We start from the raw sequence: 14,359 nt of genomic DNA on the forward strand, positions 1-14,359 counted from the left end.
TCAAACCACTCAGTTTATAATGAAAATTCACACCACATCTTGGTGCAAGTAACAACCCAGCCAGTGACAAGACCACTAGAGAAACCTTGACTTTATTTAGCACACATTTGTAAAATGAACCACACTATACAAATGGTTTCCTCATTGCAGTAATGATACAGGGGTTACAGGTCCAATCCCCTATGAAACCCTAACCCCATACCAGGGATTTTACAAGACCCAGTGGGGGAAGAGGCTAGGGATGGGGCACCAGTTCAGTGGATCCAACACTTCAGCAGTGCTGATTCAGTGCTCTACGCGATAGGAATTAAAAGGTAGTTTGAGGCAATATGTAGCGTTTACTGTGAATGCAGTCTCCGCTGAACTTCAGCGATACAGATTGAATAGAGCCCTCCGACTCAGATTTAAATTGCAGGGGCGTCTCCATTTAATCCAGACAATTTATTTCCTTCGTCCAGACCGGTGGTAAAACCAGTCATCTCTCTACTCCTCTGGCTACATGGAGGTAGCGTACTGGTCCAGTTCTGTGTGCTTCAGCCAACTCCTCCTAGTGTGTGTTATGTTTGTCTGGGATGATAACGATAGTTAGCTGCTACAACACCTGAGTATCCTACGAAGCAAGCTAGATCTACTCTGGGTTTTCTAAAACTAACCAGCTTCACAAACCAGCTCAGGCTTCATCCGTACACTACAACGGTCAAAATGTCTTGTCTGCGGCTAACTATAGCAGGCTTGTAACTGCGCGTGCATGTCGCACGGCAAACTCATGAGACAAAAATCAATCCATGGGCAACTCAGTTTAACATTTTAATTTGTGCCGAAATCAAAATGCATCTTGCAAATTCAGCAGACTGCTGTGTGAAATGCTTTTAGAAGGGCTGTCTTTATTTTATTAATGCCTGCTTTGGTGTGCTTATCAATGCACCAGCACCCCCCCTCTTATATACACACTTTTTTGTATTAAGTCATACAAAAGTTACATTGCGTTAAGTTTAAAATGCATTCTGACATTACTAAAATATGTAATGTGATTTTAACATAACACATTTGATTCATCAAAAATCAGTAATCTTCCTGAAATGAAGGGGTTGATGAGGGAATCTGATTTCATTGATCCTCAAGGCCCAGTCATTTCATTCAAGGTAAGTGGAGTTAGCCTGCATCAGAGCAGGATAGTTCTGAAGGATTCATTGCCATATAAATGTACCTGGCTAAAAACGTGAGCCACTTTCGTATGACCGCTTATCCTGAGTTGAACTCAGTTGACCAAAGTTAGCTCGCTAACTCCTCAAACCTGCTTCGTAGGATATCAATCTGAGACCAGGCTAGCAGGGAGGCAGTTGCATGCAGTAACTATGGACACAGCTCTCTGGTTGGACTTCGCACTATGCCATGGGGTGAGGGTTTGGGGTGGGTCTGATCATATTTGCATATCAAAACAAGATAGTGTGTCCATGTGTATATGTCCCACTGAGCACACACACGTCTGCCAGTCAGAAGAACCACACTTTATTACTCGGACATAAAAAAAAAGACAAAAATGAGAGGGAAGGGGGCGGGTTAAGCCAGGTAGCTGTACGTGTCTTTCTCTCCATCCACTCTCTCCAGATACTCCTTCTCTATCAGGATGTCTATACACTTCTACAGAGGAGAGACAAGGGTAGCAGAGAAAAAGGGGGCAGAGGGAAAGGGGGTGAAAAATATGTACTTTAAGACAAAAATATTACAGTTGGTGCAATGTGTGGGAGTCCTTTGAGAATGTATTGCGACAGTGTGTGTTACCTTATTAATAACAGGGACTCTGGGACAGGTAAGAGTGTGTGTTACCTTAATGACAGGGACTCTGGGTTTGAAGCGGGACGAGAGCTGGTTTAGGACTTCAGCCAGGAGCTGCTGGTGTTTCAGAACCTTCCTCATCTTCATTATCCTCACTATGGCAGCCTACACAGTTCATAAAACTTAGTGATCCACGCTGAAAGAGAAATTCAGTACAGTAGTTTCAACAAACATGTATATGCAGTCGGGAACACACCTGTATGAGGAGCTTGCGGTCCTCCTCTATGTTCTTGTGTGTGGTCTCCTGCTCCTGTTTCTGTTCAGTCTTCATAGGAACGTTAATGTTCACACGCAGCTTCTTACTGGAGACATGAACAACAAACATTATTTTAAGGATTAAATCTATGCTTAGACAGAAAACGCACAAGAACCAGACAACACAAAAGGAGAAACAGAGAGCGGACTTACTTCTTGTATCCCAGGAAGAGTTTGATCAGGGTTTCTGGTTTGAACTCCACTTCGTCTATGTTAGCATTCTCATCCTCCAGGACCTGACACACAGACCGCATTACAGTGCATCAAAGCTGGGACCGAGACTGAAAAACAGCTTCCATCTCAAGACTGTTAAACAGCCATCACTAACAGAGAGGCTGCTGCCAACATACAGACTCAAATCACTGGCCACTTTAATAATGGTATCACTAGTCACTTTAAATTATGCCACTTTAATAATGTTTACATATCCTACATTACTCATCTCGTATGTATATACTGTATTTTATACCATCTTGCCTATGCCGCACAGCCATCGCGCATCCATATATTTATATGTACATATTCTTATTCCTTCCCCTTACATTTGTGTATAAGGTAGTCGTTGTGATTTTGTTAGATATTACTGCACTGTCGGAACTAGAAGCACAAGCATTTCGGTACACTCACATTAACATCTGCTAACCATGTGTATGTGACCAATAAATTTGATTTGAGTCACTACTTTCCATCAGTGTGTAGGCTTTTATACTGCAGAGTCCAGAGCCCTCTAGTGAACGAACTATCATTATACAACACATTCTACTTGACTTGCACTTACCAGCAATTTGGATTTCAACAAGATCTGCAACACTTGAACCAGAATGTCCTAAAAACAACAAAATGGTAAAAACAATATTCACAGCCAGTGAAATACAAATGTGCTAATCTCATCAGGGGTCATTTAAAAGCATTTATTTACATTTAATACATCTCTATTTAGAGCACAGTATCAGCATAACTCACGGTTTTGATCTGTGTGCTGTCAGTGAGTTGTTGTACGGAGTACAGGTCCTCTGTGTTGTACTGCAGCAGGATTGCCATCTGGAAGGTAGAGGCCTGCAGAGTGTACCTGGAACATACATTGAATTACATCTGTGATGACGTACATCTCCAGATTCTAGTGAGAAGTGACCTTGTACCAACTCTGTACCTGTTTTTAAAGCAGTTGGTGACCAGCTCTCCTTTAGACAGGTGGTAGAGCCAGGTGAGTTTCCGACCGCTGTGTCTGCTGCCGTAGAATGCTGTGAACCGCTGGTAGCTACGCTCCAACTGGAGGACGAGAGGTCGATGCATTAGGTCTACTCTCCCCTACGTATTTGGTCAGTGAAGCTAAAACTTTTAATTGGTTTCTATATACTCTATCAATTGGATATGAGATCAAGTGTTTTATATGAGGTGCCGGTACAGAATGTCACATTTTAATTTATGGACATTTTTGTTTTATACATATGTTTTACCGTTTTGAAATGAAAGCACTTTATGCATCTAGTTCATCCATTTGAAGGGGTCATAAGCATTTGGAGTGAGAAAGCTAGAGGCATAAATATCATACCCCCCAAAAACATTTACCTCCCCTGTTATTGGTTATGGTGAGAGGTTAGCATGTTTTGAGGACATGATCTTTGTGCATCTGTAACTTTCTCACTCATCATTATTCACGAGTAATTCATGATTATCCGTAGTGTTCAGTGTTCAGAAACATTCTATTCTATTTACAATAAAAGTGATTGTGTGCTATGAATATGGGAGCAAATACCAAACTTTAGACTAAATGTAATACACAAGTGAATTTGTCCAAATAAACTCAGCAAAAAAAGAAACGTCCCTTTTTCAGAACCCTGACTTTCAAAGATAATTCGTAAAAATCCAAATAACTTCACAGATCTTCATTGTAAAGGGTTTAAACACCGTTTCCCATGCTTGTTCAATGAACCATAAACAATTAATAAACATGCACCTGTGGAACCATCATTAAGACACTAACAGCTTACAGACGGTAGCCAATTAAGGTCACAGTTATGAAAACTTAGGACACTAAAGAGGCCTTTCTACGGACTCTGAAAAACACCAAAAGAAAGATGCCCAGGGTCCCTGCTCATCTGCGTGAACATGCATTAGGCATGCTGCAAGGAGGCATGAGGACTGCAGATGTGGCCAGGGCAATAAGTTGCAATGTCCGTACTGTGAGACACCTAAGACAGCGCTACAGGGAGACAGGACGGACAGCTGATCATCCTCGCAGTGGCAGACCATGTGTAACAACACCTGCACATCGGTACATCCGAATATCACACCAGCAGGACAGGTACAGGATGGCAACAACTGTTTGTTGGCCTGTTGTAAGGCAGGTCCTCACCAAACATCACCGGCAACAACGTTGCCTATGGCCACAAACCCACCGTCGCTGGACAAGACAGGACTGGCAAAAAGTGCTCTTCACTGACAAGTTGCGGTTTTGTCTCACCAGGGTTGATGTTCGGATTCGCATCTATCGTCGAAGGAATGAGCATTACACCGAGGCCTGTACTCTGGAGCAGGATCAATTTGGAGGTGGAGGGTCCGTAACGGTCTGGGGCGGTGTGTCACAGCATCATCGGACTGAGCTTCTTGTCATTGCAGGCAATCTCAATGCTGTGCATTACAGGGAAGACATCCTCCTCCCTCATGTGGTACCCTTCCTGCAGGCTCATCCTGACATGACAATGACACCAGCCATACTGCTTGTTCTGTGCGTGATTTCCTGCAAGACAGGAATCAGTGTTCTGCCATGGCCAGCAAAGAGCCCGGATCTCAATCCCATTGAGCACATCTGAGACCTGTTGGATCAAAGGGTGAGGACTAGGGCCATTCTCCCCAGAAATGTACGGGAAATGGCAGGTGCCTTGGTGGAAGAGTGGGGTAACATCTCACAGCAAGAACTGGCAAATCTGGTGCAGTCCATGAGGAGGAGATGCACTGCAGTACTTAATGCAGCTGGTGGCCACACCAGATACAGACTGTTACTTTTGACACCCCCCCCCTTTGTTCAGGGACACATTATTCCATTTATGTTAGTCACATGTCTGTGTAACTTGTTCAGTTAATGTCTCAGTTGTTGAATCTTGTTATGTTCATACAAATATATACACATGTTAAGCTGAAAATAAACAGTTGACAGTGAGAGGACGTTTCTTTTTTTGCTGAATTTACTTGTCACCTTCAAATGGTGGGACTAGATACATGACGTCCTTTCATTTCTAAAACAGATATGTATGGAAATACCCTCAGAATAAAAGGCGACATTCTGTACTATCGCCTCATAAAACAAATAAAAACAAATAAATGTGTTGGGGAGTGTAATTTATGTTGTATTAAGTTGTGTTGGAGTTAGGAGTGATGTGTGTATCGTTACAAGGTTGAATTGGTATTGAGTTGAGTCTCACCTCGGAGGGCAGAGCGAAGGTGCATGATTGCTGGAACGGCCAGGACCCGGAACTCAACACCTGGATACTGAAGTCCACTGTAACACACCTCATTATTTAGCATTGGAAACACATTTACAACAAATACAGATACCAGTAAACAGAAGTATTAGGTTTATTAGACAAACCAACAGGTGCTTACAGTCGAGAGGTTCAGAGTTGGTCAGGTGTTTCTTGAACTGTTCGTTGAGGTCTTTGCTGACTCCGATGTCCTGGAACATCCTCTGTAGTTTAGATGTGTACTCAAAGCCACACGCTTGCTAAGGGAGAAAGTCACAATACTTTCAAAATTACATATTTTCTTTTACATTCCTTGGGGTGATCGGTCTGTGTGAGATTGGATAAATGCGTGTGTGTGTGTGTGTGTATATATATATATATATATATATGAGGTACAGACCTTGAGTTTGGAGATCATGCTAGCTTCTGCGTCGTCGCTAGCACTGTTCTGGTGGACGAGGCGTTTAGCCAGCATCTTAGCATAGAACTTCTGGAACACATCCTTGTCCTCTATGTACTTAAACACCACCATCTGAGGGATGAGCAACATATGAAATATTTATTGAGATAGGACGTTGAGACAGTTGGTAACTCAAATTAGTTCTGAAGAGAAAGTCAAAAGGTTTATGAACAAAGAGTAGGTCCTCACCACTTGGTTGAGTGTGTCCTCCAACTCTGCCTCTTCTGGGTTCTTAGAACTGGAGAACAGAATACAGTGAATGTTTAGTTACGTCAGAGACAGACAATAGCCCCAGCGCCATACAGTAGATTACCCACCTCTTCTTGAGCAGAGAGTCACAGTATCTAGCCAGTAGTTCAGGTGATTTGCTGGAGGACTGGGCCATCTTAGTGACCGTGTTGTTGTTGATGAAACGACCACACGCCTGGAGAGAGAACGCGCTACAACGTCAGTTCTGGGTATTTATATAGGAATCCTTACTACATTGATTTTTTTCAAGGAGAAAAAAGTTGTTTATTAAAAAGCTAGAATGCACCTTGTCTAGAGCAGCTACGAAGCCAGCGTCGTTGTTGAAGGCAGACATGACCAGAGCGTTGTACTTCTTATGGACGTTCAGTGTGGTCTGGACATACACCTTAGGGTCCTAGGAGGGACAAACACACATATATACATACAAATATATATATGTGTGTGTGTGTGTGTGTGTGTGTATGTGTGTATGTATGTGTGTGTGTGTGTACATACGTTGAGAGCGGCCTCCCCACATTTCTCTATAGCGGCCAGGCCCTGGTTGTGGATGTGTGTTTCTAGGAGTTTCTTTAGCTCTCCCAGGCCATCCGTTATACGAGACACCAAGTTATACATCCGACCTAGATCTGAGAGGGAGGAAAAAAGAAAGAAAGAGAATGAGGGAGAGGAGAGAGAATGAGAGACTGAGTACACACAACTTTTGTCTAAAAACACAGGCACTCATAACAAGGCATATATAACTCCTTATACTTATTCTCTATTGTATTTTCCATTTCCTGGGTTGAGCAGCTGAAAAAAAAAACCTACACCATTCCCTACCTTGGTTCTTGTCAGCATCCAGTAGATTCTGGAACTCTGTGTGGAAGATCTCCAGGTGTTTCTCTATGAGCACCTGTTCACACCGCCTGGCCAGCTCATCCTGAGTGGACTCATGGAGGTACACCTGCACACGCCTCTGTTCCTCTAGCAGACGGGCCTCGGCCTACACACACAGAAACACAAGGTTAACTTCCTGGTGCTTTCATGGAGCTACACCTACACCCGTCACTGCTGCTACCCCCACCCTATTTTTCCCCCTCCATCCTCACCTTCTTCATATACTCAGTAACAGGGTTCTGTTGGAGGAACTCGGTGCTCTCTCGTGTGTAGAAGCGTTCGGTGTCCGTGAGGAACTGGCACTCAAAGTATTCTTTATACACTGACAGCGTAGGACCCTTAGCAAACGCATCCTCCTCATTCAGCCCCAGCTCCACTATAGGAGACAACACACATACAGTCAAGTCTGAGACTTCTGAATTCTTCTATAAGAGAAAATTCTGTGATGTGCTGGAATGTGATGATATTTTATAAACGCGTGTCTAAGTGAAAACTTGAAGTGGATTGGTTTGAGGTGTGTTGTACCGTAGGACTGCACCACACCACTGATGAGTCTGGTGTTGATGGTCTCTCCATTCCTCTCCTTCTCGATCAGCTTCAGGACCGCATTCGTTACCTGAGAGAGAGAGAGCGAGTGGTGTAAAGTCAATGAATGTATGAATTACGTTGTTCGCCGTCTTAGAATAAGATGGCAGCTCTATCCATCGCTACACCAGTTACACATAGAACGACACAGTGAAACACACTGAACTGACGTGGTTGGTGATTCTATTTACCGTGCGTGTGTTGTGTCAGTCAGATGTGACATCATCATCATACCCACCTGTTTGTTTAGGGGTCTGAATAGACACTCCCTCCACGTTACCAACGCCAACTACAGAAGAGGGCATGAGGGATAAATGGAGGAGAGAGGATAAACTAATGTCATAATTCACTCATCTTTTACAGTTGAAAATTGACACACACAAAGACACCCCCTCCCTCCCTCCCTCCCTTCCTTCCTTCCTTCCTTCCCTCCTCTCACCGAGTAGATCTCGTAGATGCCCTTGCGTCCCTCATCACATTCACGTCTGACCCAGTGCCTGTTGAGGTAAGCACAGATCCCATTCAGCACCTTACTGGAGAACCGGTAATCCTCCCACTGCTGTGTGTAGAACTTCAACACACACTCATCCATCAGGTCCTCACCATCCTGGGAGAGAGAGAGAGAGAGAGTAGAGGGGGAGACGGAAGATGCATTGGTCACCAAACAAAATAAGGTACAGTTCAAGAGAAAGAGTAAACAATGATAGGTGGAATTGGCACCATATTTTCCTTGTATCCAACCACACATTAGATCTGTGAAAGGTCATCAAAGTGCCAGCGGGTCAGGAGAGGATGGAATCCCCATGTCACTGTACCACTCACCATGAGCAGACTGGTCAGGTAGTTCTTGAGGAACTCCTTGAGTCTCTTGTAGAGTTCCAGGCCTACGAACTGGGCCCCCCCAGGAGTACTGCTCTTCTTGGAGGGCTTGTTGGGGACGGCAGACCCCCGGCCTTGACTGGACTGGTGCACGCTGGTACAGTAGTTATACACATGGCTGACAGGCAGGGGAGTTAAGACAGAAACACTATGGTGGTATCAGGTCTATTGCAGCAGGACTCTGACCTCTCTACATGTGATGTGACCTAGCCCATCAGTAAGTATTGCACCACTAGGACACACCCATGAACACAACACCATAATGACACTGCAATATACACTGCATACTGCTGTGAGTTTCCACTTTGGGAAGTAGGCCATATAAACCTTAAACACCCTTCAAAAGGGAAATCACAGCAGCCGTACCAACTTAATAACCCCTTAAATTCCACCACCTCCCCTGGCCTTCACCCCCCCTTAGCGTGTGGGATACGTGTAGAGCTCCATGTAGCGTGACTTCGCCATGCTCTGCCGTGTGTACACCTGGTGGATGCCAGCCCTCAGGTCGTCCCAGATCTGGTCCAGCCCGATCTGCTTCAGCCCATGTGGGTTCTGGCCCCTGTTGGACGACATCGTCACGTCCCTCCTGCTCTCCTCAGCTCCTTCTTCTCTCCTCTGCTCCCACTCCTGTTGTTTCTCTCCTCTCAAGTGCTGTCTCAGAGTGTGCCGTCCATGGGAGGCTGGTGAGTGCGTGTCAGTAAGTTTGGCTCTGTCGTCAGTTGCTCCTCCTCACAGCCTTATGCAGCAACACCTCACCACAAGACCTGGAGGAATAAGAGAGAGAAAACAGTGGTTACTAACAGTGGTTGCTGTTCTTTCTAGCAGCTGAACTATGAACTACGTGATTACAGCTAGCTAATGACAGATTAGTCCACTTTAGGGCCAGGCTACTTCCTTCCCAGTCCTCTGGCAGGCAGACTGGCCTCAAATACTGTGTCAGAAACCGCAGTATATTCAACATGAGAGGAGCTCTCCACAGCCCAAAGACATTGATTACAGTCAGATACATCGCTATGTAATATAAACCCTGATTGGCCAGGAGACCAGGAAATGGCAACATCAACAAGGTCCCTCCCCAATTTACAAAGAAATGAAGAGAGAGAAGGGAAGTGAGGCTCATTGTTGTTGACAGCCAGGCAGAGGGTCTATATATAGCAGAGGACAGCCAGCCTTGTCTCCATCTCTGGTCATTTACTGTCATTTAGGCCCAAGGCTGAGGATGTTTGTTTGTGTTGCAACCTGAACACTATTTACTTCCTGACACCATTCACAAGCAGTGTGTGTGCGTTTGTGCTTATGACCAGCACTAGATTGGTGGATAGGCCTAGTTCTCCCATGTTATATTTAGACACACCAGTAGCAGTGATCACTTGTTTACGGTGTGTGTGTGTAAGTATCTGTGTGTGTACGCATGATGGCAGGAGTCCTTTAAAAACTTCAATAAAGACAGAAGGGGGTGAGTGAGTAACTTACAGGATGTCCATGCTGTGAACATGGAGGCCATGACAGTGATTTCCTCACAGTTAGTTGTGAAACCTGAAACTCTGGCACATCAACGTCATCATGTTCCTCTAGTGCAAATTTCATGACCCCATCATGTGTTGTTTCTAGGAAAGACCCCGGAGGGGTATACTACAAAGGAGGTTCAATGAGTTAGCCAGCTAACTTTGATAAACAACCAAAATACCTATTGCTTTTTTGGTTTATTAAGAAAGCTAAACTCAGATATGTGTTTTTGGTTGTTGAGTCAGTGACCATGCCCATTTCAAGTGTATCTATAAAAAAATAAAATACTAAGTTGTTTCAGAACATTTAGACAAGTTAGCTGGCTAACTCTTGAACTGTTATTGTAGTATACCCCTCAGGGCTGATTGCTAATAGTAACTAACATCTGTGCTAGACTAGCGTGTCAACACATGACAAGAACAGTAACGTAACCTTTCTAATGACGTCAGCTAATGGTGATCCGAATAAGGTTCACCAACCCTACAACTGCTTACACTAACAGTAAGGCTAATGTTTTAATATCTAGCTAATCCAATTGGATCTTTCTGCAGGAAATGATACATTAACAACACAATACAACCGTGAGAAACCATAATGGCACAATGAATCAGGGAAGAGCGAGAGAGCTGTGGTCGTGGGAAAGCAGCCGGTAAATCTCATTAGGCTACCTCAGTCATTGTGTCCTGGCCAGAGTAACTGAACCTTACTAGGGCCCGGGACGATACCAGTATCGCGATACTCGTTAGTATCATGGCAAGGAAACAAAACAAAGCAGATTTAACTTCTATAGGAAACAGCCCTAATGTTGGTAACAAACATCATTATGTTTTCATCCAGAGTCACATGCATTATAGCACACAATATTTTACATACAGCAGGTTTTTAAAGAACCAAAAGAGTTTGGTCTGCTTCATGTTTTCATTTTTGCCATGGAAAAAAAGATTGTGATACCGATATCTTCCTGGCCCTACCTAATAGCCTACATATACATTAACACACACCAACAATGTAATAAACAGAAACACAGAGCTAAACCACCTCGCTAGCCTTCAACCCAATCAGGTCTTCTCAACGAGAGAAGATTAACCTACTTCCTTATTGACTACAGATTTAACAAACCCAATGCCTAGAGGTCCCGTGTGGCTGAGTTGGTAGACCATGGCGCTTGCAACGCCAGGGTTGTGGGTTTGACTCCCGCAGGGGGACCAGTATGAAAATGTATGCACTCACTACTGTAAATCGCTCTTGACAAGAGCGTCTGCTAAATGACACATTTAAAATAAAAAAAATGTAAAAGGGTAAAGCTCAGGTGTAGTCTGCCACAAGCAAAAAAAAAAATATATGAATAAATGTTTCATTGCCACATACACCAGATAGGTGCAGTGAAATTAGTTGTTTTATAGGTTCAGCCATAATAGTACGGCACCCCTGAAGCAAATTAGGGCCAAGTGCCTTGCTCATGGGCACGTTTTCACCTTGTCGTCTTGGGTATTCGAAGCAGCAACCTTTTGGTTACTGGCCCAATGCTCTAACCGTGAAAGAGTGATTCATTCACAGAACAGAGATACTGTGTATCAGATAACGCAAAAGCTATGCCTCGGGAACATGCAATCCTGTAGTCAAATCACAGTGTATTGGGAACCATTTAATTGCTTTCTAGCTTGGAGTGCAGGGTGTGTTTTGGGGCAATAAGGCAGGCTATTTCATTAGTGTATGCAGCTTTTGATTCTCACTCAGCTCAGCATTTGAAAGGCTAGTGCGCACGCACACCAGGATTGATTTTATAGTCACAGCTCTCAGCACGCCTCTCACATGTTAAACAGACACAGGTCATCTAAGGTAAAGGCGGGGAGGGGGTGTTCAGCCTTGCACACACACATCTAGCGTCCAGGTTTCCTCAGGCTGTATCAAACAGGCGCTTTGCTGACTGACTCAGAGGAACAGAACGGGGCGGCAGGTAGCCTAGTGGTTAGAGCGTTGGGCCAGTAACCGAAAGGTTGCTTGATCGAATGCTAGAGCTGACAAACATCTGTCGTTCTGCCCCTGTAAATAAGAATGTGTTCTTAACTGACTTGCCTAGTTAAATAAAGGTAAAAAAAAGTGAGATGTCAAGCTGCTCTATTTCCGACAAGAGTAGAGCAGTCCTGCCTCAGAGGAAGTCAGGGAAGCACAGAGCCTGTAGGAAGAGGTTGTCTTCTACTAACCATCATGGGGTAGTTAGTGATTGGTGGCAGAAGCCATTACTGGGGTGGTGAGTGTGAGGCAGGCAGGGTCAGATTTCTGTCCCACTGAAACCAAACACTAACTAGGCCTACATGACCTGAAAGACGACTGTTCCATTGACACTGTCTTTCCCTCACTTACATTACACCCAGCTTACCACTCTGCCTTCACAGAGCAGAAGTAATTGTTTGTTGTGATACTCAGACCAAATGAGTGTAGTTTAGTGACAGAGTCCGAAGAGGGTACTTTGGTTGGACAGAGTATTTATGGCTAAATAAATAACGTTAGTTTTAATTTGCTCAATGTACATTCAATGTTAGAGGCCCAAAAGCAGCTTGCCTTCGAGCTCATCTGTATTGTCATAACTAAATACAGACCAAATTAGACTGGTTTGCCAACAGCATTTAGCCAGACTAGTGAGTGTTGTTGGCCAGCCAACTAACGTTAGTGTTGTTGTTGACCAGCCAACTAACTTAACGTTATCGTTAACGTTATTTAATGGCAAAACATTTGAGCACATAAGGTAACACGGTGACTTTTTCAAGCTTGCTAGTTATTGTTGGTATAAGTTACTTGTTCGCTAAATCAACATAGAAGCCAACACATTCATGGGCTAGCTAAAGCAACATCACAATTTCTAGGTTAGGATAACAAGGCAGCCAACGTATCTAACGTTAGCTGACGCAGCTAAGTTAGCCGAAAGAACGACAGCCGTTAGCTAGCTAGGTTAGTTTTCTAAACAGCGTAGCTGCCATTGTTGGACCCGATAGCTAGCCGTCGCCGGGCGTCGGTCTAATTCATGTTTGAGTATTTTGATAAGGTTATGACGAGCCAGACAATATTTTCTTAACTAAATATGAGGTTAAAACCATAATTTCCGATGAAAATTAAAATGGCACCCTGTTCAATGAGTCAGGATTATTCGCCAAAACATCTCCTGCTTGCGCGGCTAACCACAACGAGCTGCTGCCTCGCTAGCTAGAGGATAGCTAACTAACTAGCTCAAATAAAAGCTTCATGGCACTTAGACAATAGAATAATAAGCTATTCTTACCATTTCTGAACCGTTTATTTGCCCCAGCAATAGAGAAATACAGGTTCAGGAATCTAGCTATCGGCGCCTCCTTTACTCGGTTCTTGACTGAGATGGATTTCCTTCGTTTCGCAGTTGTCTCAAGATGATGTAGCAGCGCTAAGATCTCCTAGTGAAATGAAATGATGATGATGACACGGTGAGTGGGTTACCACAGCGTCAACGTCAAAATGGTCTATATCGTAAAAATGTATAAAAACAAAAATACGATTTTTGGTCTAAATGTAATGTTCGAGTTAGGCATAAGGTTAGTAATGTAGTTAGGTTTAAATTGGTAGAAATGGGGAGGGTTTATTACATTGTGGCTGTGGTAACTGGTGACAACTAAAATGGCAAATCCAAACACATGCGTATCAGACAAATATAAAATAAATTAAATTGTGGATATTTGTTTGAAGAAGAAACACAACCAACCAATGATTCACTTGACATTACTTTTATTTAATTGACACAACCGGATTTATTACAATTACGTTAGTTTATAAACTAAGCCAAGAAATCAAATGGTAAACAAATATGCTTTATATACCATAACTCAATTATGGTAAATACTGTAGAGCCACTCAACACCCCAAACATACAGCATTTAACAATTTTAAACACTCCACTTAACCAGCTGTGCTTTTTCACTGTCACAGAAAGAGGCTCCAACTGTGCTGTTCCACTACAGAGGTCTTCATTGGTAAGATTCTCATTAGGGTGTTTATTCTTCCATTGTTTAGATGTGTAAAGACTCTCAATGAAAGTCGGTTTGAAGATGTGTTGTTGTTAACAGGCCATGGTCAGAGAATGACAGCGCCTGATCCTCTGGGATTTCTGTGCCACTGTGAGGTCAGGGGACGACCCCAGTGGGGACTGTGCTACATGTTTATCTTCAGAATGATATACAATAATCAGAGGAGGCTAGTGGGATGGGCTGTAGGAGGACGGGCTCGT

At 43.7% G+C, this 14,359-nt stretch overlaps 1 protein-coding gene across 1 annotated transcript; it reads right to left on the reverse strand.

The window, feature by feature from the left end:
- Nucleotides 1-76: 76 nt before the first annotated feature.
- Nucleotides 77-13,661, reverse strand: cul1b (cullin 1b). The gene is made up of 22 exons (XM_071414741.1): nucleotides 13,385-13,661; nucleotides 9,035-9,365; nucleotides 8,545-8,719; nucleotides 8,162-8,329; nucleotides 7,961-8,011; nucleotides 7,663-7,753; nucleotides 7,350-7,513; nucleotides 7,081-7,243; nucleotides 6,757-6,887; nucleotides 6,548-6,655; nucleotides 6,330-6,436; nucleotides 6,202-6,250; nucleotides 5,953-6,084; nucleotides 5,695-5,812; nucleotides 5,514-5,590; nucleotides 3,242-3,360; nucleotides 3,055-3,160; nucleotides 2,870-2,917; nucleotides 2,245-2,327; nucleotides 2,033-2,138; nucleotides 1,828-1,941; nucleotides 77-1,641 (listed from the first exon to the last, which is right to left on the reverse strand). Exons 2-22 carry the CDS (start codon nucleotides 9,172-9,174, stop codon nucleotides 1,561-1,563), a joined length of 2,331 nt encoding a protein of 776 aa, XP_071270842.1. The 5' UTR covers nucleotides 9,175-9,365; nucleotides 13,385-13,661; the 3' UTR covers nucleotides 77-1,560.
- Nucleotides 13,662-14,359: the final 698 nt, after the last annotated feature.

This window comes from Salvelinus alpinus, chromosome 8 (assembly GCF_045679555.1).
Source record: "Salvelinus alpinus chromosome 8, SLU_Salpinus.1, whole genome shotgun sequence".
NCBI classification, from domain to species: Eukaryota; Metazoa; Chordata; class Actinopteri; order Salmoniformes; family Salmonidae; genus Salvelinus; species Salvelinus alpinus.